General features: G+C 33.0%; 1 protein-coding gene across 1 annotated transcript; it reads right to left on the bottom strand.

Annotated features, from left to right (window-relative positions):
* Window positions 1-10,420: 10,420 nt before the first annotated feature.
* LOC142352302 (alpha-(1,6)-fucosyltransferase-like) lies at window positions 10,421-19,715 on the bottom strand. Its single transcript, XM_075404834.1, has 3 exons — window positions 19,173-19,715; window positions 15,508-15,749; window positions 10,421-11,698 (listed from the first exon to the last, which is right to left on the bottom strand). The coding sequence occupies exons 1-3, from the start codon at window positions 19,626-19,628 to the stop codon at window positions 11,293-11,295; spliced, it is 1,104 nt and encodes a 367-aa protein (XP_075260949.1). The 5' UTR covers window positions 19,629-19,715; the 3' UTR covers window positions 10,421-11,292.
* Window positions 19,716-21,623: the final 1,908 nt, after the last annotated feature.

Here is a 21,623-nt window from a genome sequence, read left to right as displayed (position 1 = left end):
ATAAAGATCAAGCAAGGCTGGAAATGCATTTTGACTATAATCATGAAGATATAATGAATGAGATTGAGAGCTCTTTCGTTATATAGCTATAATTATAGTTATAAATTTAGTTAATAAAGAAAGGATGAGACCAAACCCAAAAACCAACAAGCAATTCACGAAATATGAAATCCGAGCTAGTAAAAATTTAAAAAATAGTATTAATATTATAAAAGATATTAAAAAATACTAGGAAACTGAAACTCAAAACTGAAATAAAAAGCGAAGCAAATACAAAATCTGAATATAGCTGAGGTAACTGTAATAGCATTATCATCGATAGCAACAACAGCAACAACAACATCAGTTGCAATGAGTGGTATCGGTATACCTTATTCTATACCCACAGCTTTTGCTACTGCTACTGCTACTATTTGTGGTTAATTATCAAAAACAGTTAAAAACTATTAAAGAAATAAAATCATAGAGTGTTCGCAAAAGTTTATTCTATCTAAGTAATTTAGTGATAAATTTATTAAATTTTACCCTATTTTTTTAAAAGATAATGAGATAGATAATGATGAAAATAATGAATTAGTTAAAGTATATTAACTTTATAAGAAAAATAAGGAGAAAAGGGTATATATTTTTCAAAACTAAAGTTAGTAATGTTTAGTAATAATAATAATATAATTTTAAAACTTTTTGTAATAATAATATTAGTTTTTGTTATCCGTAGCTGGTTAAGCTAAGACGGCTTTAGTTATAGTCATAGTCATAGTTTTAATTATTGTTAAAACTCAAAACTATAGTTATAGCTTTAGTTAAAGACAGGACAATAGCAATAGTTATAGTTTTAGTAAAATCTAACACTATAGCCAGAGTAATAGGTAAAGCATAAACTTTAGTTTTAGTTTTATTTGAAGTCAAGACTATAGCAAAAGTAATAGTTGAAATTATAGTTATGGTCATAGTTATAGTTAAAGCTAAGCTAATAATAGTTCTTCATTTTGTCTAGAAATAAACCTTTTCCTTTCTGTACTTTTTTAAATACCTTCCCTTATTGTTGCAAATTTATTTAGCTGGGGTTTTTGGCTGCAGCTGCACTTGCCATTTTTTTGCTATTTCGATATTTTCACTGGATTATCAGCAGCTTTTTTTCCAAACGTGATTCCAGTTTTGTCTACACCCTTGAAGAAATCTTTAATCCTTCAGCTTCTATTGTTGCATCTGAAACAGTCGTAGATTTATTTCATCTAAATTTAGTACAATAAGCTTTAACATCTTAGTACCTTTAGTTGAAATAAAACCATAAATAATAACAGTACCACTATAATGTCTACCATCGACACAAACGGAATTAGGTTTAAACTTTTGGTAATGCCCCTCTTTCTTTATATAAAATTAATGGAATGTAAAAAGTATATACTTTTTATTTTTAAGCCTCAGCTCAAGTCTAGGCAAAACGCTAGCGCTGCAGGTAAAGGTCTATCCAAAGCTAGTTTAAAAAAATAGATATTGTATATGCTAAAAATTTTGTTAATTGAAGCAGAAATGAATCTGACAACGACTATTACCACATTAACAATAATACTAACTAGAGTATAAGGTTTAACCATAAATGGATTATAAGATATAACCATAACTAGAGTATTACCTATATCTGAATCAATAGTATTAAACATAACTAGAGTATCAGACATAACTATTTCTATAATTATGATACGATAGACCTCCGGTCTCTAGTCTCTACGAGACTGTATCAACCATCTTAGTACCATCACTATTAGCACTAGTAAGCTTTCTAGTTAGAATTAATGCATGAGATACAAAATCAGCAACATCTCATACAAATTTAAATTTAAGTAATTTTGCCTGCGCTCCTATATGATCTCTGGTGTCTAGTATCAGAAATATATATTTTACAACTAGTTTTAGTTATTTATATATGGTTTAATACTATCCAGTAATTCATCACAATTTCTATTGAAACTTGCAATCTCTTTATATGCTATATTATAGTTTTTGATACCATAATTATTATTCATTCTATCTTCAAGATAGGTTACACTAACAATCTTACAAAAAACATTCAGTTAATTCCATTTTATTGAATATACCACCATCATTAGTTTGTTCATTAATATTATTGTTTTCTAAAGCTAAAGTTATTTATTGAGGTATTTCCAAGCCACTCTCTACACCTAAATCAAACAAGAAATTAGTGACATTTTGTACATTCTCATAAAATGTATTTCTGTCATAGAAACTAAAATATATATTGCTCTTTTTATTTAATCCTTTCTGTAGAATTTTTCTTTTATTATTACTAGGATCAGTACAAGGCACACAACAAGTTAAATCTCTAATTTATATTCTTCAATAAATAGCTACTGCCTTAGCCCCGGTGCATTTTTCTTTTTAGTATTAACTGTAAACCTATACCATATATAGTCTTCGCAGATTGCTTCATCTATTATTCAAGCAATATAAATGAGTGATAACTTGATTTTATGTTAACTACAAAAAGATACATAAAGCTTCAAGTCCAAATAGATCATTCATTTTAACCATGATAGACATTTGACTTCTTTGTACAGCTTGATGATCACCTTCTAAATGACTATCTTTTTCTGATTGAGAGATAACAAAACCAGCTTCATATTCAATATCAGTAATAGGTAACACTTTTTACATTGATAAGCTGGGATTGCAAAGATCTATATAATCCATTGTTTCATCACTAATAGTTTCTAGTCAATTAGAACTAAATACTGCTCAAAGTTCATAGTTTATTAGTCTAACATTGTCATCATTAGCTTTTACCCAACAAGCATGATCTGAAACCAGAAAATCTATCTCTAAATAAGATTCGTGTTGTTCAAATGATTCTCTTCTCTACTAATTAAAATATTAGTGTTATTTTTAACTGTATTCATTGTTGCTAGATTATTTGATTTATAACTTATTATCTTGATTTTGTGTACCGTTATTATCATACATATATTGTCTATATTCTTTGAAGTTCTTTTTTATACTTTGAAATATTAGTTTTAAATTATTGCGATGACTTTTGCATTGGTTATCAACAAAGTCGCCACTTAGTGGATCATTAAAGCTGCTTTGCAGATTGCTTCGTCTATTATTCAAGCAATAAAAATGACTGATAGCTTGATTTTATATGAACTACAAAAGATACACAAAGCCGCAACTGAAACTAAAGAAGAACATAAACTGAACTTTAGAATGGTAATGTTAGCAGACAGATTTAACGTTAGCGAGCCTCTTCTTAATACAAAAAAATTGGGTTTATTTAGATTATCAGTTTTGAACTCCCTGTTATTTACAACTATTACACCTGGGGCATATGAATTGTCTGGAATAGCAGGAATAATGAAAGAAGAAAAATAAATGTTATAGTAGAGCCTGATAAGAATACAATGAAATGCATGATGGAAATAAAACGAGGTGTAATTAGATTTTGATCTAGAAACTCAATAGCATCTATACTAAAATTTAGGAAAACAATATATAGAGCAAGAAAATATACATCTCAAAAAATTATCGATATCACGGCTTTCAAAACTATTAACATTCAATGTAGTGTGATATCTGTTGTTAGGGTAATGGTAAATATACAGACATAATTCAGACTTTTAGTCCAATAGAACCACCAGGTTACATGATAAATATTATACCCACTAATTCGTTATATCAAAATGTTACAAAAGAAAGAATAGATTATGTAGATTTTCTCATTCGAGATGAGCTAGGTAGGTCAATTGAATTGAATGATGATGGGTTAAGCTTTACTTTACACTTTGTTTAATATTCCGATATAGCTATATTCTGATTTATAGTTATAGATATAGTTATAGTTATAACCATAGTTATAGGTATAGTTATAGTTATAGTTATAGTTATAGTTATTGTTATAGTTATAGTTATAGTTATAGTTATAGTTATAGTTATAGTTATAGGTATAGTTATAGTTATAGTTATAGTTATAGTTATAGTTATAGTTATAGTTATAGTTATAGTTATAGTTATAGTTATAGTTATAGTTATAGTTATAGTTATAGTTATAGTTATAGTTATAGTTATAGTTATAGTTATAGTTATAGTTATAGTTATAGTTATAGTTATAGTTATAGTTATAGTTATAGTTATAGTTATAGTTATAGTTATAGTTATAGTTATAGTTATAGTTATAGTTATAGTTATAGTTATAGTTATAGTTATAGTTATAGTTATAGTTATAGTTATAGTTATAGTTATAGTTATAGTTATAGTTATAGTTATAGTTATAGTTATAGTTATAGTTATAGTTATAGTTATAGTTATAGTTATAGTTATAGTTATAGTTATAGTTATAGTTATAGTTATAGTTATAGTTATAGTTATAGTTATAGTTATAGTTATAGTTATAGTTATAGTTATAGTTATAGTTATAGTTATAGTTATAGTTATAGTTATAGTTATAGTTATAGTTATAGTTATAGTTATAGTTATAGTTATAGTTATAGTTGTAGTTATAGTTATAGTTATAGTTATAGTTATAGTTATAGTTATAGTTATAGTTATAGTTATAGTTATAGTTATTGTTATAGCCATAGCTATAATTTTAGTTGTAGCCATAGTCTTAGTTATAGTCTTTGTTGTTATAGTCATAGTTAAAGATGAAGTTACAGTTATACTCTTAGTTAAAAAAAAGGTACAGTAATAGTCTTAGTCCTAGTTATAGTCTGAGACAAAACTATAGAACTCTTCAATCAGAAATAATTCTTAACTTACCAATTTTATTTTTTAATTTAGATCCATCAATTTTAACGTAAATTTTAGGATCGCTTTTTTGGCATATTTTAGCGAAAATTTTTTAAATAGTTCCATATTCATTAAAAAAGACTCTATGTAATGATTAAAGTACATTACCTCTTTGTTCGAATAACATGTATATTATATTATATATAAAAAATTTCATTACAATTTTTTGTCTTGCATTCTGTCTATCTAATAAATATAGATATTGATTGAGACAAACCATATCACAATTATTTTGTCTGCCTCTACACAAATACTCATTGATAACTTGTTTTTTAGCCCTCACATCATCAAATATAAGATTTCTAAATTTTTGATTAAATCACATGGTGCAGATATTTCTTCTATATAATCAAAAAACTCAACATCTGCTTCATCATTAATGCTCTCAACAGCTTCGTTTTGATCACCAGTACGACCAATGATATATAAATTATCAAAGTATATATAACCTAAGTTTAGAATTTTAATAAGAATGTCCTGACACATTCACTGGGTCCTGATATTATATCTTTGAAAATAGCATCAACAAATAAGTCTTCATCAACTAGCCCAGATATTTATTAATATTAAAATTGATATCATTATCATCACTCATACTTTTGCTAGTACTATTACTATGTCTAATTTTATCAGGGAACCTGCTTCGCAGATCCTGAAACCGGCTTCGCGTCCATGTTCCACCATAAATGTGATTATTGCTTTGTCTATTATTGTTGCAATTGCCATATCTATTGTCTTTACCATAGATGTTGTCATTACTATATTTATTATCAGTACTATTGCTGTTACCATAGATAGTATCATTACCATTGCTATAGCTATTACTATGGCTTTTGCTATTCTATTGATATTATCATAAACTTTAGTGTAGCCTCTATCGTTAGCTTTAGTATAGCTATTTGTCATCAGCTTTAGTGTAGTTATTGTCATTACCTTTAGTAAAGCTATTATCATTAGTATTACTATTATCAAAACTACAAACCAAAGGAAAAAAGTTGTCAAAAATTGTAGGATTTTTTCATTGATTAACTCGAATGTTAAGTGAACTAGTTATCTTAAATACACGATCAACAAGATTTATCATATCTAAAAAATGTGCACCGCAAAAAGACTCATTATACTCTTGTATTATTTCATCAGAGCCTAGATTATTATAATATTGTAAAAATAATGTCGGTTATTGTACTCCAAAACTTCAAATTAATAGATCTTAGTGGTCTCTGTTTTAATTACTAAAACCCAATGAGTGCCATCGGTTGGGAGTAAATTGATAGTAGAATAATGATTTTCAGTAATTATAGTTTTTGTTGTCTGATGCTGCATTGCTATTTCTTTTGGAATTAGACTAATATCTCCACCTTTATATTACTCATGGCTTTTTTTAAATGTTACATTTATCAACAAATTCTTCAAAAATTGGGATAATCTTTTTATATAGAAAAATATTTCAGATATTAAGAAGGGAACAAGGAAGTGTTTTAATGATTATTACAATTATAGTTGATGTTTTTTTATATGTTATATGATTCAATACCGAGTAAATATGCAAATCTTGATGAAAAATTTGCTGGATTTGAACAAAAAGGTTTACTAAAATCTGAATAGGAAAGCTGCTTCTATACACTATTGTTTATTGTGCTCAAGGTACTGATAAAACCTAATTTGTTAAACAATATTGAAGATTAAGTATTCGCGAAGCGGCTTCGCTAATGGCTATCACAAGAAATCTATGATTATAGTATGTAAAGATGAAAGAGATTGGATAGATCCAGAAACCAATAAATTTGATGAAGCATACGCTATGTGTGACACAAGCAAGATTATCTCAAAAAGTATATCTGATTTCAAAAAATTGTTTAATCGTTTTTGATGACATGGAGGATGATATTAAAAAAAATACCCCCTTTCAATTCACAGAAGGTGAACATCATGATAATAAAACGATCGTAATGTGTCATAAACCAGCTCAAATAGATTATGCGGCAAGGGCAAGTACTGATACTATTTACATAACAACTTTTTATGGAGCTGATCTACTTAATAATTTCCAAGATACTTATACCTGTAAACACAACTGGTGCTACGTTTAGTGCTCACTATTAAAATTAATAACGAGAAAATGCACAACATCTTCGTTATGGTATAATTAAATTTAATAGAAAATTTAACGCTTTTATTATTTTTATTGAAAAATATAGAATTTTGGTACTTGACTCAAAGATCGTTTCAATAGATATAGAGACTTTTTATTTAAGGGATTAAGTACCAAATGATAAAATAAAATGATTAACAGAAAATTTAAAGCTAAGATTGAGGGATAGTGTAGTCAGAAATATTATTTGCAGAAATACTTATATGTTCTATTTTAATAAATATCTTGAGTAAAAAAAATTAAAAAACAAGAGGACGTTTTAACAAAAGCCTTGTTTAAAGCTCAATAACTTAGGTGGTTGTCAACTGGTATTGGAGCTAATGGTAGAGGAATTATGATGTTTGGCTATATACAACCAGATAGTACGATAAAGACGGTTGGCGTTTTAGCTAATGGAGCAAGTACTATATTAAAAAGAACAAATTCAATGATTATTGGTAGATCTTATGGTTATAATGTCAGCAATGATAATGACAGGAAAACAGCTTTCGTTAGTGACTTTGGAAGTATAGCAGATCCGGTAACTGGTCACTGAGATGATAGTGTTAATTGTAGTAAAAACTATGGCGAAACATGGGTAAAACGCCATAACAAAAATGATAGTGTCAGTTTCACAGATAGACCTCTGGTCAACTATGACGTATATCAGCAAACCTGCTTCTCAGACAGAGCTTACGTCAGCTATGAAGTAGATCAGCGAAACTGTTTAAAATATAACGCTAGTTATAGCAGTAGTTATAAAAGTATTTGTAATAATAAGACTCATTGGAACAAAAATCCAAGTTATAATCCAGGTTAAACCAAAATAAGTGAACTAAGTGATGAAAAAATAAATAAAAAGACAAAAGCTGTAAAAAAAGGGAAAGGATACTATAAAAGAAAAATATGCTAATAAAGAAGCTTTAGTGCTTATCTTCTTTGTTTTTTATGAATAATGAGGCTAGAGAAGGGGAGCAACTTATTGATAAAAGATTATTGCTACTGTTTTTAATGCGGCATTTGATAGATTTTTAAATGAGTGTATGAACTCTAAAAACCATGCTCATAATCATACTGAAATTTTAGCAAGATATATTATTTAAAAATTTAGAGTGGATATAAAATTTAGAGTGGAATTTCATTTGCGTGGTTATTACAAATTCCTTAGCCATTATAATATAAATCGTAAAGATGAAATAGATAGTTGAATAAAAATTAATCAGCGGTGTCTGTGCTAAAAATGGTAGTCATATTATTGATAAGAGTAATATTGAAACATGGACAAGGTCCCACCAGGGAACTTGCTTCTCAGATGATGGGACTATTAAAAAGACTATTAATAAGACAAATGTTAAGGCTAAAGATAAGACGAATGATAATGACAGATAAGGCTAAAGATAAGACGAATGATAATGACATTATCTTGGATACACAATGTTTAGGTATAAGAGAAAACTATTTTTTCTGAGGTAATCTTTGTTCCTAGAATTTAAAAAATTGCCATAGATCCATTGGATGATAAGGGTATCAGAGGAGATAACGGTTCATTTGAGTTCTTTAGTTTGTAATTGATTATTTTTTATAATAATTTGCTTAAAAAAACGATCTTTATAATAATTTGATTAAAATTAACGATCTTAATATTAATTTGGTTAAAATTAACGACATTTATAAAAATACAGTAAAAATCAAGGAAGTTAAAATTCATAATTTTACTATTTCTACTCCCAATCCTCTGAGTGGCCCTAGTGATAACACACTTACTAAGGTCTTGAGCGAGTTGTAAGAGACATCTTAATGTATGCCATAGGTGATTAGACCTGTGATGCGCTAGACGCAATTGTTTTTGCTCAGATTCCTTGAAACCATCGCAAGAAACATGCAAATGATTTAATTGATCTGAGTATTTTTCTGAACATATATAATAGCAAGACACAATAGCAAGATTATTTACACATAAGGCTGATGTTTACATGTATAGCATTTTCACTATAAAGCGTAAGCACTCACTATACATATTAAAGAGTAAATATTATACGACTACAGCTTTTCATTGTTTATTTTTTAGTAGCTGAAAATGAGGCAGTTGGATCGAGTGTAATTTTTTACGAACTGCTATGTCTAACACGAAAACTCGTGCTTCTATAAATTGAAGACTTTTTTTACAAAGGAAGAAATGTAAACGAACGGATGAACAGGTATTTGCAAAAATGAATCACTTTCAATTATAAGCGTTTGAATAACATGATATTGAAATTATGATTCTCAAAAATTTCTTGACATGGTTGATGAGATAGATGCTCAAAGCAGTTCCAATATTTCGAAATGTGAATATGACTCGAATATGTATGTCAGTACTGGATTGGAGGGAAGGACAAATAAAAAGAGAGAGTTTTAGCGGTACCATTGAACACGGCTGTTGACGGAGAGGAAATAACATGTTCAATTCCGAAAATTAACGTGGATTGCTACTGCTAACGCACTAAGAATTGTACTAACTCAAAAATTCTTCCACTTGAGCGTATGTCCATATTTGGATTTGATTCCTCCTGTTTCCAGTGAACAAAGAGTTTGTTTTCAGTGGCATGTTTGAACAACCTAATGTTTTACTTTAATAATGGTTTTTATAGACTGCTGAGAGGTGAGACTACCCCAGTCGAAATCGAATGGTTATCTTGCAAGATCTTGCAAGATTCTCGCAAGATCTTGCAATATAGCCATCGTCTTGCAAAAACCTTGCAAGATAGACATTTGACTTGCAAGAATCTTGCAAGATAACCATTCGGTTTGCAAGATCTTGCAAGATCTTGCAATATAGCCATCGTCTTGCAAAAATCTTGCAAGATAGACATTTGACTTGCAAGAATCTTGCAAGATAGACATTTGACTTGCAAGAATCTTGCAAGATAACCATTCGGTTTGCAAGATCTTGCAAGATAACCATTTTAGCGGCAAAAACGTCATACATCCTAGAGACCTAGTCTCAGACCGAAAGTTCTTAAAAATTTGAAATATTTGAATGTATACATATTTTGCGCATCGACAAAATTATTTTAAAAAAAACATCAGAAATTTATTAATGTACAGGATCAGAAAAGATGTTCTTCCATCTTCTGTTTTTATTTCATCTGTTTCACTCCTTGATTTTTTCTTTCTCAAATTTCTTGACTTTCTGTTTTCTTGGGTTGAATGAAGATGGGCTGCCGTTAGCCATTACTATTTTTATAACAGCTTAAAGGTAATAATGTGTTTACATATATCAAAATGGGGCAGTGCCATAATCTACATGGGGGGGCTTTTGAGTTATGATGATAGTGGTTGAAAAGATAAAATGAACTGGTATACAAATATTTACACTGATTTCAAACTGTTGCAGCAACCCAAATAGCGTCAGAAACGGTGTTCTTCCATCTTCTTTCATTTCCTCTTTTTCAGTATTTTTGATTTTTTCTTTCAAAATTCTTGCTTTTCTGTTTTTTTGGATTGAATGAAGATGGGTTTCTGATAGCCATTATTATTATTATGACAGTTTAATTGTGTTAATGTGTTTATACATATCAAATTTGTGCAGTGCAATAATCTACATGGGGGGGCGTTGGTTTATGATGAAGGCGGGCGAAAAAGTAAAATGAACTGGTATTCATATATTCACACTGATTTCACACCTTTGCAGCAAAACAACATAGGTTGAAATATGGCGTGCAAAATGGGTCAGCAAAAACGCTCTGAAATAGGATCAGAAAAAGTGTTCTTCCATCTTCTTTCATTTCCTCTTTCTCAGTATTCTCGATTTTTTCTTTCAATTTTCTTGATTTAATGTTTTCTTGGGTTGAAAGAAGATAGACTGCTGTTAGTCATTACTATTATTATAACAGTTTAAATGTGTTAGTATGTCTATACATATCAAATTTGGGCAGGGCAATAATCTACATGGGGGGCGTTGGGTTATGATGAAGGCGAGCGAAAAATTAAAATGAACTGGTATGCATATATTCACACTGATTTCACACTGTTGCAGCAAAACGACGTAGGTTGAAATATGGCGTGCAAAATGGGTCAGCAAAAACGCTCTGAAATAGGATCAAAAAAGGTGTTCTTCCATCTTCTTTCATTTCCTCTTTCTCAGTATTCTTGATTTTTTTATTCAAGTTTCTTGATTTTATGTTTTCTTGGGTTGAACGAAGATGGGCTGCCGTTAGCCATTACTATTATTATGAAGATATAATTGTGATAATGTGTTTAAAATATCAAATTGGGGCAGTACCATAATCTACATGGAGGGGGGGGGGGGCTGTTGAGTTATGATGAAAGCGGTTGAAAAGATAAAGTGAACTGGTATGCATATATTCACACTGATTTCACACTGTGCCAGCATCCCGACGTAAGTTGAAATATGGCGTGTAAAATGGGTCAGCAAATACGGTCCGATTTACAAAACACACTTTAACCAATCCTCCTTCACGCATCGGAGACGGCTGGAGGGGTCTGTCGTTGCAAGCCTGAACAAAACTTGTCAAAACTGCGCCATGTTTGATTGTAAAATTTTGAGGCATTGTGCTTGCGGAGGAGACTGTTGATCCTGATAATGGCGTTTTGAAGAGAAAGTTAGGGCTGACGAGGAGAAAATTGAGATGTCTGATTCTGATAATGGGGTAGTAGAGGAAGTCCAGCGATAAAGTTCGATCGGATGCAGCGGGGTCATCCACAGATCTGACCACATAAGCATAGAGCATCAAGTTTGAAGAAAATGCTCCAACCGTAGCCCTATTAAAAAACACAAAACACTATATATTTCAGTCTTGACACGGATCAGGTAATTGTCAAAAACTTAAAAACTGAGCAGAAACTGAGCTGAATAAGGCCCAGGTTGGGCTCTCATGGCAACCATCTCTAACCAGACTGTTCCAGAGAAGAATGATCACACCGTTCTAGACAAGAATAACCTTCCAGGACATGAATGACTTCTGATCGGACCCAACCGAGTTGGAAACTTTGGCGAATTGATTTCCCATATTGATTTTAAATAATGCAGCTGGCGGTTTCGAGCTGATGTTGACTATTACCTCAATACATACTTCAGGAGTGACTACTGGCCGCACGAAATAAGCCTAATTTGAAAGAAAGTGGCCGGAACGTACAGAAAAATTTGTTACTGTTTCTGTGACATTTGAAGGGTTCAAAAGTTACTTTTTAAATTCCTATTTATAACAACAGTCCATTCTATTTGTACATTTTGACGCAAACACTGCGTATCGCTAATCACTGAAAACAATTAATTATAATAGTAATAAAATTTATACAAATTATATTTTCAATAGAAACAAAAACACGATTATAATGCCGGAAAATTTGAATTCAAAATTCTACTAACATAACAGCCATCCGAACAAGAATAATGATAACGATTAAAAATGTAAGACGCAGGTATAAGCACTTAGAATTACAAGCGTAGGAACTAAAACAGTAGCAAAGCATTCAAAATACTTAAAAAAGCATAAAAATTGTTGTTGCAGATGCGTTGAAAATGGCTGTTATAAAATTCTCGTTCAGCCGAAATATACTACATAGTTATCTGCAATGTTAAACACTTGCTCTCTGCATTTTTACAGAAATGCTCAAATTCGCAACTTTTTAGCAGTGAAATGAGAGCTGATGAATTATTTTCAATTGTCAGATCGAGCACATTTGACTAAACATTCGACATATTTCTCTCATTTCACCATAATTTTCAATCCGCACATTTTGGTATAGTTGCTCGTTTGTTTATACGATTATAAATCAATTCAGGTCACAATGGTAGAAAAGAACCATTTTTTGAAAAATTTCCAAATACACAGAGCTCAACAATTTGACAGATTTTGATAATAACGATGCATTGTTTAGGCACAGGCAAGGAACTGTTTAGGCTACTTTTCTAATTTCAATACAATGATAATGAAAAAAATGCTAAAATGATTTTTAAAAAAGCATTTCAATACTCTTGGCGATGCAATGTGGTAAATAAACAACCAATAGCCCAGATTTATTGTTTTTGGCCTCATAATTATCACCGATGAAATGAAAATTTAATTAGTACTGCTCAGTTTAAAAATATAAGGCATCAAAACATTTACTCAGAAGGGAACCAATTGAAACAAAGGGTACCTTAGGGCACAATACTTGGACCAGTACTATTTCTAATCTACGCTAATGATGTCCAGCTATGCAATAAAGGGAATTGCAAAATAGTTCAGTTTGCAGACGACACTTTTATTTTTGGAAGCAATTCTAATTTCGACGCAATCAAAAACAGCGCAAGATCGGTAGAGAAATTTTGGAAAATTTTTTTGGTAAAAATAAACTACAATTATAAGTCACCAAATTGAATTCATGATCTTTTTTACATCAACTCAAAGAGAAGTCCAACAAATAAAAGTTGGCAGCGCAAATCTCAATGGACAACAGCTGATAAATAACTAAATGTTGTATTTGATAATAAACTCAAATTTTATGAGGAAGTCGAAAAGGTTCTTAGAAAGACGGCAGTTGCCAATAGAACATTTTCAGTCATTGCTCAAAAGCTACCCCTTACAACTAATTGGAATTTTTGGAATGCATTGTCATGTCACATCTAAACCATTCAGCTCTTCTTCTTACAGGTCAGAGAGAAGAACTATATTCAACCTTCGAAAAACAACTTGGAACTTAAATACGAATTGGCTAAAGTTCAAGCCTTACCAATTATTAACTGCAGCAAAAAAATATGACATGTAAAGCTGAGACTCGAAAAGTTGGTATTAAATTATCTAAATAAATTTCTAAATAAACAGCTACCTGCCTTCCGCTTTTTAGAACTCACATACTTGAAGATTGGATTCAATAAAAAACACACAAACTCTCAATTAATGAAGCTGTCAAAAGTCAAGAAAGAGCAAAATCTTTTTTTTTTGTACAAAATGAGTAACTGGTGGAATGCTTTAGCAATTTGCATTAGGAACAAAACACTTAGCAAAAAGCACTTTAAAAAATCTAGGGACTTTCAATCTTGAGAAGTTTTTATTCTACCCAAGTTTAGTCAAATTGAGTAAAAATTGGACGGAATTAAAGATAGTTTCTGACAAAAAAAAACATTTAACTAACTAGCATTTACATGACGAAAACCCGACCAACCTTTATAATATGAGTTTGTATTTGAGTTGTTTCAGTTTTTCTTTGTTTGGTGAAATCTGACTGGAGTTCAACTGTCTGACCTTTTCAGCTCTTAAACTTACTACACATGGTATATTTGTGTGCTATTTTGGAGCATGTCATTATATGGTTATTTAACAATTTGCGTGTTTGTGTTTTTTAAGGCAATGTAGTTGTAGGAAGTGTAAATTTGGTCCTTGAATATATCCACAGGAAAGATTGCGTCTGATTTTGATTGATTTTTGACTATTTGATATGAAACAAATTTGTTATCACAACACGCTCCCTCAAATCTTAAAATTCCTAAGATCTGCAGTATTAGAAGTTGAGATTCCACACCCTTACTTCCATGATTTTCCAGCCTTTTCAAACTTGCAAGTTATGTGGCACTAATTGAAATCATTAGTTTCAGTTTTCACTGGTTTAAATTGAAAACGTCGTAGCGGTTTGAGAAAATTAGCAAAAATTTAGTATGAATTCTACGTAATAATGCTTGAAACAAAAAAACTTGCAAATTTGAAAAAAACACAATATCTTGTGAGTCAGTTTCTTGCTAAAACTATTGGAAACTCTAGCATTTGCTTTATAGCACAGGAGAACTTCCAAATTTTACATTTTGCAATTGCGTGTTTTAGGCAAGGTTACCTGACTCAGAGCAGGTCATTTTGGAATTATGGCTTTAAATTTTGAATCGGTTGGCCATTGTCGATGGATACTACAAATTTGCTGCAATCAATGAATACTACACATTTGTTATGCAGGATCTGGGCGTTTCAAGTCATGCTGTCTTCATTGGTTTATTAGCTGACTTTTAGTCGCTTCCAACAAAATTTTAGACAATCATTTTAGACGTGTGATTTTTTTAAAGCAATTTTTTGCCAAACAAATATTTTGTGTAACGCTGTTAACTTTCTTTGCTCAACAAAGGGATAAACCGGTAGTGACTGTAGTTAACAGCTCGCCTAAAGCTTTACTATAGTCTTTATTTGTACAAATCAGCGACGCTCATGAGAAAACTTAAGTTAACGGTGAGAATTGCAGTTAGCGTTTTTGGTGGTTTGGAACCCCTCACTCCACCCCCTCCTGCTCGCTCCCCCTCCACACTCATCCACCCGCTCCACACCCCCGTAACCACCCCCCCCCCCCACCCTTCTTGCTTTATCTCCATTACACCACAGCTCAGTCCATATCCATCACTCTACCCTACCGTAAGTCGGTTAGGTTTTTTGTGTATGTTGCTACTTATACAGCACCCGAACATGTATAAAATAACACGTGTGTCTGGTGCGTAAAATTTATGTGCCCACTACGGCGGTGGGGGTCCATTTTGTTATGCCAAGAAATTGTTCTTCCGTAGTCAAGTGATTGGGTAGTCAAAATTGGTAACATAAAAGAAATAGGCTTACTTTGCATTGGTCAGGACCCTCAAATCTGTAAAAAACTGCAAGAGAGATGGAGAGGAATATCGTTTCGCTTGCCCACTCACATTGAGTCCGAATGTTTTGAACTGATGCATAGAGCCGTCATCGTTTTTAACCTCAGAGTCGAATGACACCCAATGTTTGTTATTATCCGTCGCAACCCAAGTAGATTGGCTGTCACATAAATGTTCCCTCACCATGCACAGATATTTGAGCGCAATGAAATACTGTCATGGCAACCGTTTCCTATTTATGATGAAATTACGCAGCAAAGGGGGTTTAATTAAAATGAATGGAAAAACTAATCTTTTCCCCACAAAATTCTTCAAATATCCTAAAATCTGACTTGAATTACTTTTCAAAATTATATTAAGCTCAATTCAGGAAACAAAATATCTTAAGATGCAGTAAATGGAAAATGGGTAATTTCAAACTTGTCTTCGGAGTAGGTCATTAGTAGTGCGAAGGGATTTCATGCAATTAATTATCTAAATATCGGCTTTCTTTCATTGCTGTCCAACTGGCATGTTAACATGGTGGAAAACAACGAAAAGATAGCGTAAGTTTAATAATCGAAAAAAGTTTATTTTGAAGCTTGACTAAAGGAGAAACTTAAAATATCAAAATTCGCTAAAAGAGCAAAAATCAGTAGAATTACGGGTCTGTGTTCTTCACATGCTTTAAAAACGCAAAATTGGTTTCAATATCTCACGTAATAAGTTATTCATTTTTTTTTCAAAGTTTTGTAATTATTGACTGCTATCAACGTCACTAGTTTTCAAAAAGCATTTACGCAAAACGAAAAGTTGTGAAATGAAATACTGTCAACAGAGAACAAGTTTTAAAAAAATTGTGTGTGCCACAGGATGTCGTCTTTTAAAAAAAAACACTGGCCAATAAATTTCAATGATTCCAATGAGTTAATTAAACTAACGCGTGCGTTTTGCAATAAACAAAATAAAGGCACAAAACTACTTTAATAAGTGTATAACAAAATTTCTTTCGCATGACCTATTTCAACTAGATTAAAAATTCTTTTTTCTCGTCTTTTGCAGCTCCCTGATTTGTGAAGCCAGTGACAAGTCAATCATCAAAGAACGTAATGATACTCGCGGAAAGAATAGAACGAAAAAATGAAGAATATTCCTGTACATAACAAGTTTGTTTCAGTACTGGACCAGTATATATGCAATATTTCAACAAAAATCAGCAATAAATTATTACAAGATCAAGTGCATTAGTCAAATCAGACTTGAATTACACTTGGCAAGTGATTCAAAAGTGTAAATTAGTTTTTCAAAAAAATAGAGTGAAAACTTCGTATTCCAGAAAGCTTTATAACGTGCCACAATTTTCGCATTTATTTTTGGCCTATTTTCAGGGGTGCTATGAAATGATGCCAGGGGCATACCAAACACTACCCCGGGGAGTCTGCTTGCCCAAATCTGGGCAGATTGAGGGTATTTCATGTGTTCTGGGCCGTATTGTAGCCGTTTCGGGCGGTTTTGGCCGGAATTTTACGAAATTAACATTTCAGATAGTTGTAATGTCTCAACCCGAAGAGTCAGTGAGAAATTCTTGGTGAAACGGGCTCTATACCAGGGTACGGGCTAGGAAAAGAGCCGCTCTTGCCATCAGTTATTTTATCTATAATTTTTATGGTCATCATTTTACGGAGGAGCACAGGGTGACTGGTATCAAAATGGGTCAACTTGAGCAAGGCTGCTGTTCGTGCTCCTTCCTGCTAATTGGTGCCAGTATGGCAAAAAAACAGAGTTTGCGCACGTCTGGTCATTGTAAAATCAGAACAGGCCCAATCCTAGCATTTAAGAACTCAGAATTGGGGCAAGTCTGGTCATTGTAAAAACATGATCCACGCACGTCTGGCAAGTAAAAAAAGTGACACGAATTGGTTTATGATTCAATAATGACGAGGAATTGAATTTATACTGGCCCACTTCTGAAACGCACTTGGAATTAGGTGTGGGGTTAAAATGTTGCTGCTCTCTTCTCCAACTATCCGCTGTTTTTTACTATTCAAAGAAATTGAATTGTATTGGGGCGCTGTGTTTTTTTAAGATGTGTTCACACAGTTTTCAATTACTTTGATCTTTCAAAACGGGATAAACAGGTAAAGCCTAGCGGCCATTAAGTTTCATTAGAGACCCGAAGTGGGATTTAGTAGACCATCAACTGCTTAGAGTGGAGCAGCTGCTGGCATGGATTTAATTTAAGAATAAAAGGTCAATTTTAGGAGTTTTTGGGCTCAAAATAGTTCAATTTTTTATGATTTTTTTGTGATTTTTTTTGAGTTTTTCTATTTGATTAGTATCAGGTTGAAGTTTTTAAAAGTTAATGAAGGCCTTTTGCGAGGCAAAAATACTTGTTTTGACCATTTTATGAGCTATGTGTTTCGGTACTACTGACACAATCTCGCAAAATGATACTAATCTTCGCAAAAAAATCTTCGCTTCAGTGGCCAGGGAATCTCGTTCAAGTTTTGATAATAGGGCACTGCATAGTTTCTAGTAACAATGGATTAGTTTTCAACATTTTAATGTCTCGAATTTTAGCATTTTTTAAAATAAAATCTGCCATTTTTTATGGTTTCCTAAAGTTTTCACGGTTTGACAGAAAAATTACTGCAAGGATCGTGATGTCAATTGATTTGTTTTTAACAGTTTAACATTTCCAATATTTGAAATTTTTTGATAAAATTTAAAAATTTTTTCAAGATTTTTCAAATTATTTGTCTTTTAATCAGTTCTTCATGCCTCAGTAACCAGTTAATGAACACTTCTTCCAGGATTTGATAGTATGTTATTAAATAATTGCTAGGGGGCAAAAGAATTTTTTTCAACAATTTAATAGAACGAAATTCTGTTTTTTGCAATTTGAAATTTCTAAAAATTATTGCCTTCCGATCATTGAGCAAATGAATTTTTTAAGGCTCGGAATTGGGTTACTGGATAGCTTCTAGAGATACAGAAATTATTCTGAAGAAATAAATATCATCATTTTCGTCAACATTTCCTTAAAAATTGCTATTAATTTTTTTTAAAAATTTTTTGGTCACTTTCGAGGTAATCGAGCTTCAGGGGCCAATGAATTTTTTTCAGGTCTCGCAGATATAATAGTGGACCGATTTTGAAACAAATAGATTTAAAGGGATCAAATTTTGCCTTAGGCGTAAAGGCTTCAAGAGTTTTAGCAATGAGTATTTTTTGTTTAGTTCGTTTGATTGTTTGTTTCTCAATTTTTCGAGATGATTTTGTTAGTGTTTTGGTTGGCATTGTTCAATTGATCTGCTGGCCAGGTTGAGTACTTCTAACTTTTTCCATTTCATTCTTTGAATTGTATTTCAGGCATTGTCCGGCTATGTTTTTTTTCATTCTTTTCGCAAGCTTTATGGTTTTTTTTTTTAAATGAATCTGGTCCTTTTCTGCATCTGAAAGTTATCTTAGACAAATCGAATCGAAGGAGCTACAGAACATTAATTAAAACAATCATTAACCTTATTCAAATGATTTTGCTAAAAACGCTTTTTAGTTGAGAAGTGTTTAAGTTGAGAAGAAGGAGGTAACAATTGATAAGCCAGTTTGAGTGCGACCATACCCACAAACAACCTAAAAGCAAAGGGAAACTGTTGCCTCTCGAGGTTGTAAAAATTTGACAGCACGACCTACATCAGGGCTGCGTATGTGAACAGAAGTGATGTGAGATGTATCTAATTTTGAGTTTGGAAACTTGCTTTCTTTCAGAAGTTTCTTTATTGACTGTTCCGAGAAAGTGCTTATATGTAACATGTGCTTCAAAATGACACCTCGGAACCAGGCTGCCGGATCTTCGTGGCAAAACTCGAGTGACGATTTTACTTCCATAGGGACATTGATTACGTATTTTTCATATTTTCTACTAACCCCAGTTGAAAAAAAAGGTTCTTTTTTGGCTTGATTCTCAGCAGTCGCGCAAATCTTAACGTCACTGTAGTATCTGGATAAATTTCTGGGATCGTATTCGAAGTGGTAGTCGTCAATTCGGCAAGGAGATCCAGACTGCACAGCAACTGCCATACAAGTTTCAAGGCGGTGCAAAATACTTCCCATTCCCGTATTTGATGCGGGACGGGGGTTATCTTTGGCAAAATCGCTGCAAGGGAACAAGTGCTGGTTATATAATCATCGGTTCATTATTTAATTTTCCCGGAGACCACAGGGTGAATCACGGTTTTCTGCCCAGGCAACACAATAGTTATGAACCACATACATCCTCAAAAAAGTTCTATTGTTATCAAAATTAACATTTCAAGCTGTTAAGATTCTATGCAGTTGCAACTACTGTGAAAAAGGACCAGTACTTGGATTCGAACCATCATCTCTTACTTTCAAGCGTAGTGTGCTATCCGGGTCAAAATTTTCCGCCCAAAATGATGTAAGGGTGGGGCTGCAATGGAGGATTTTTCAGGAAAATGCAGCTCAAAACTCACGTCTTTTTTGGCTGCTTTAGGGTTCCAACAGGGGTAAAATGGTGTAAGAGTGGGGGTAAAAGACAAATTAACCCCAACTCTTACATCTTTTTGGTCTGTCAAGGGCAATAAAATGATGTAAGGGGGTACTTTCTCCATTACCCCCGAACTGTTGCATCATATTACCCCCTTGACAGACCAAAAAGATGTAAGAGGGGGGGGGGGGGGGGTATTTGTCTTTTAACCCTCACTCTTACACCATTTTACCCATGTTGGAAGCCTAATGCAGCCCAAAAAGACCTAAGAGTTTTGAGCTGCATTTTCCTATAAAAATCCTCCCATTGCAGCCCCACTCTTACATCAATTTACCCCCCTCTGAACAAACAAACCCTTCACTCTTACACTATTTTACCCCTTTGCCAGCTCAACTCTTACATCATTTTACCCCCTCAATCTTTCATTGTTTTAGCCCCCATATTTGAAGACTCCTAGTCTTGTACCCACAACCTCCGTACCCTCAGCTGGTTTTCCTTAACCTCCAGACCATCGATGCTTGTCCAACTGTTGACGGTCTATATATATGAATAAAACTTTTTAGAGTTGACCTCTCTCAACAAATTACCCCTGACTCTTACATCTTTTTACCCCCTCAGAACAAATTAACCCTAAACTCTTACACCATTTTATCCCCCTTGGCAGCCCGCCTCTTAGCTCATTTTACCACCTCTGCACAAATCACCCCCAACTCTTGAATCACTTTACCCCCCTTGCCAGCTCAACTCTTACCTCATTCTGCCCCATCTGAACAAACTAACCCCTCACACTTACACCATTTTAAACCATTTGGCAGCTCATCTCTTAATTCTTTTAACCCCCCTGAACAAATTACCCCCTCACTCTTACACCATTTTACCTCCCGTTGGCAGCTTCGCTCTTACCCCATTTTACCCTCTCTGAACAAATACCCCGTCACTCGTACACCATTTACCCCTTCCTGAAAAGTCCTCCCGTTGCAGCCCAACTTACATGGCAATTTTAGTCAGGGGTAGTAATTTCTCAGAACTCCTACCATTGCAGCCCAGTGCAGCCCACTCTTATTTGGCAATTTTATTCGAGGGGTGTAATTCCTCAATCTTCCTCCCAATGCAACCCATTGCAGCCCACTGTTACATGACAATTTTAGTCGGGGGAGGTAATTTCTCAAAAGTACCCATAATACATCCCATTGCAGCCCAACTCACATGTCAATTTTAGTCAGGGGGGGCGTAATTCCTCAAGAGTCCTCCCATTGCAGCCCAGTACAGCCCACACCTACATGACTTTTTAATTCAATGGAGTAAAACTTCTAAAGTCCTCACCTTGTAGGTCATTGCAGCCCTCTCTTACATGGCAATTTTAGTCAGATGAGGTAATTCCTCAAAATGTCCCTCCAATGCAGCCCATTGCAGCCCACTCTTACATGGCAATTCTTGTCAGGGGAGGTAATTCCTCAAAAGTCCTCCCATTGCCGCCCAACTTACTTGGCAATTCTAGTCAGGGGAGGTAATTACTCAAAAACCCTCCAGTTGCAAGTCAATGCAACCCACTCTTATTTGGCAATTTTTGTCAGGGGCGTTAATTCCTCAAATGTCCTCCC

The sequence above is a fragment of the Convolutriloba macropyga genome, chromosome 13 (genome assembly GCF_964194025.1).
Source record: "Convolutriloba macropyga chromosome 13, txConMacr16.3, whole genome shotgun sequence".
Classification (NCBI taxonomy): domain Eukaryota; kingdom Metazoa; phylum Xenacoelomorpha; order Acoela; family Convolutidae; genus Convolutriloba; species Convolutriloba macropyga.
Note: the sequence above shows the minus strand (reverse complement) of the source record. Positions and strands in the feature narration are given on the sequence as shown.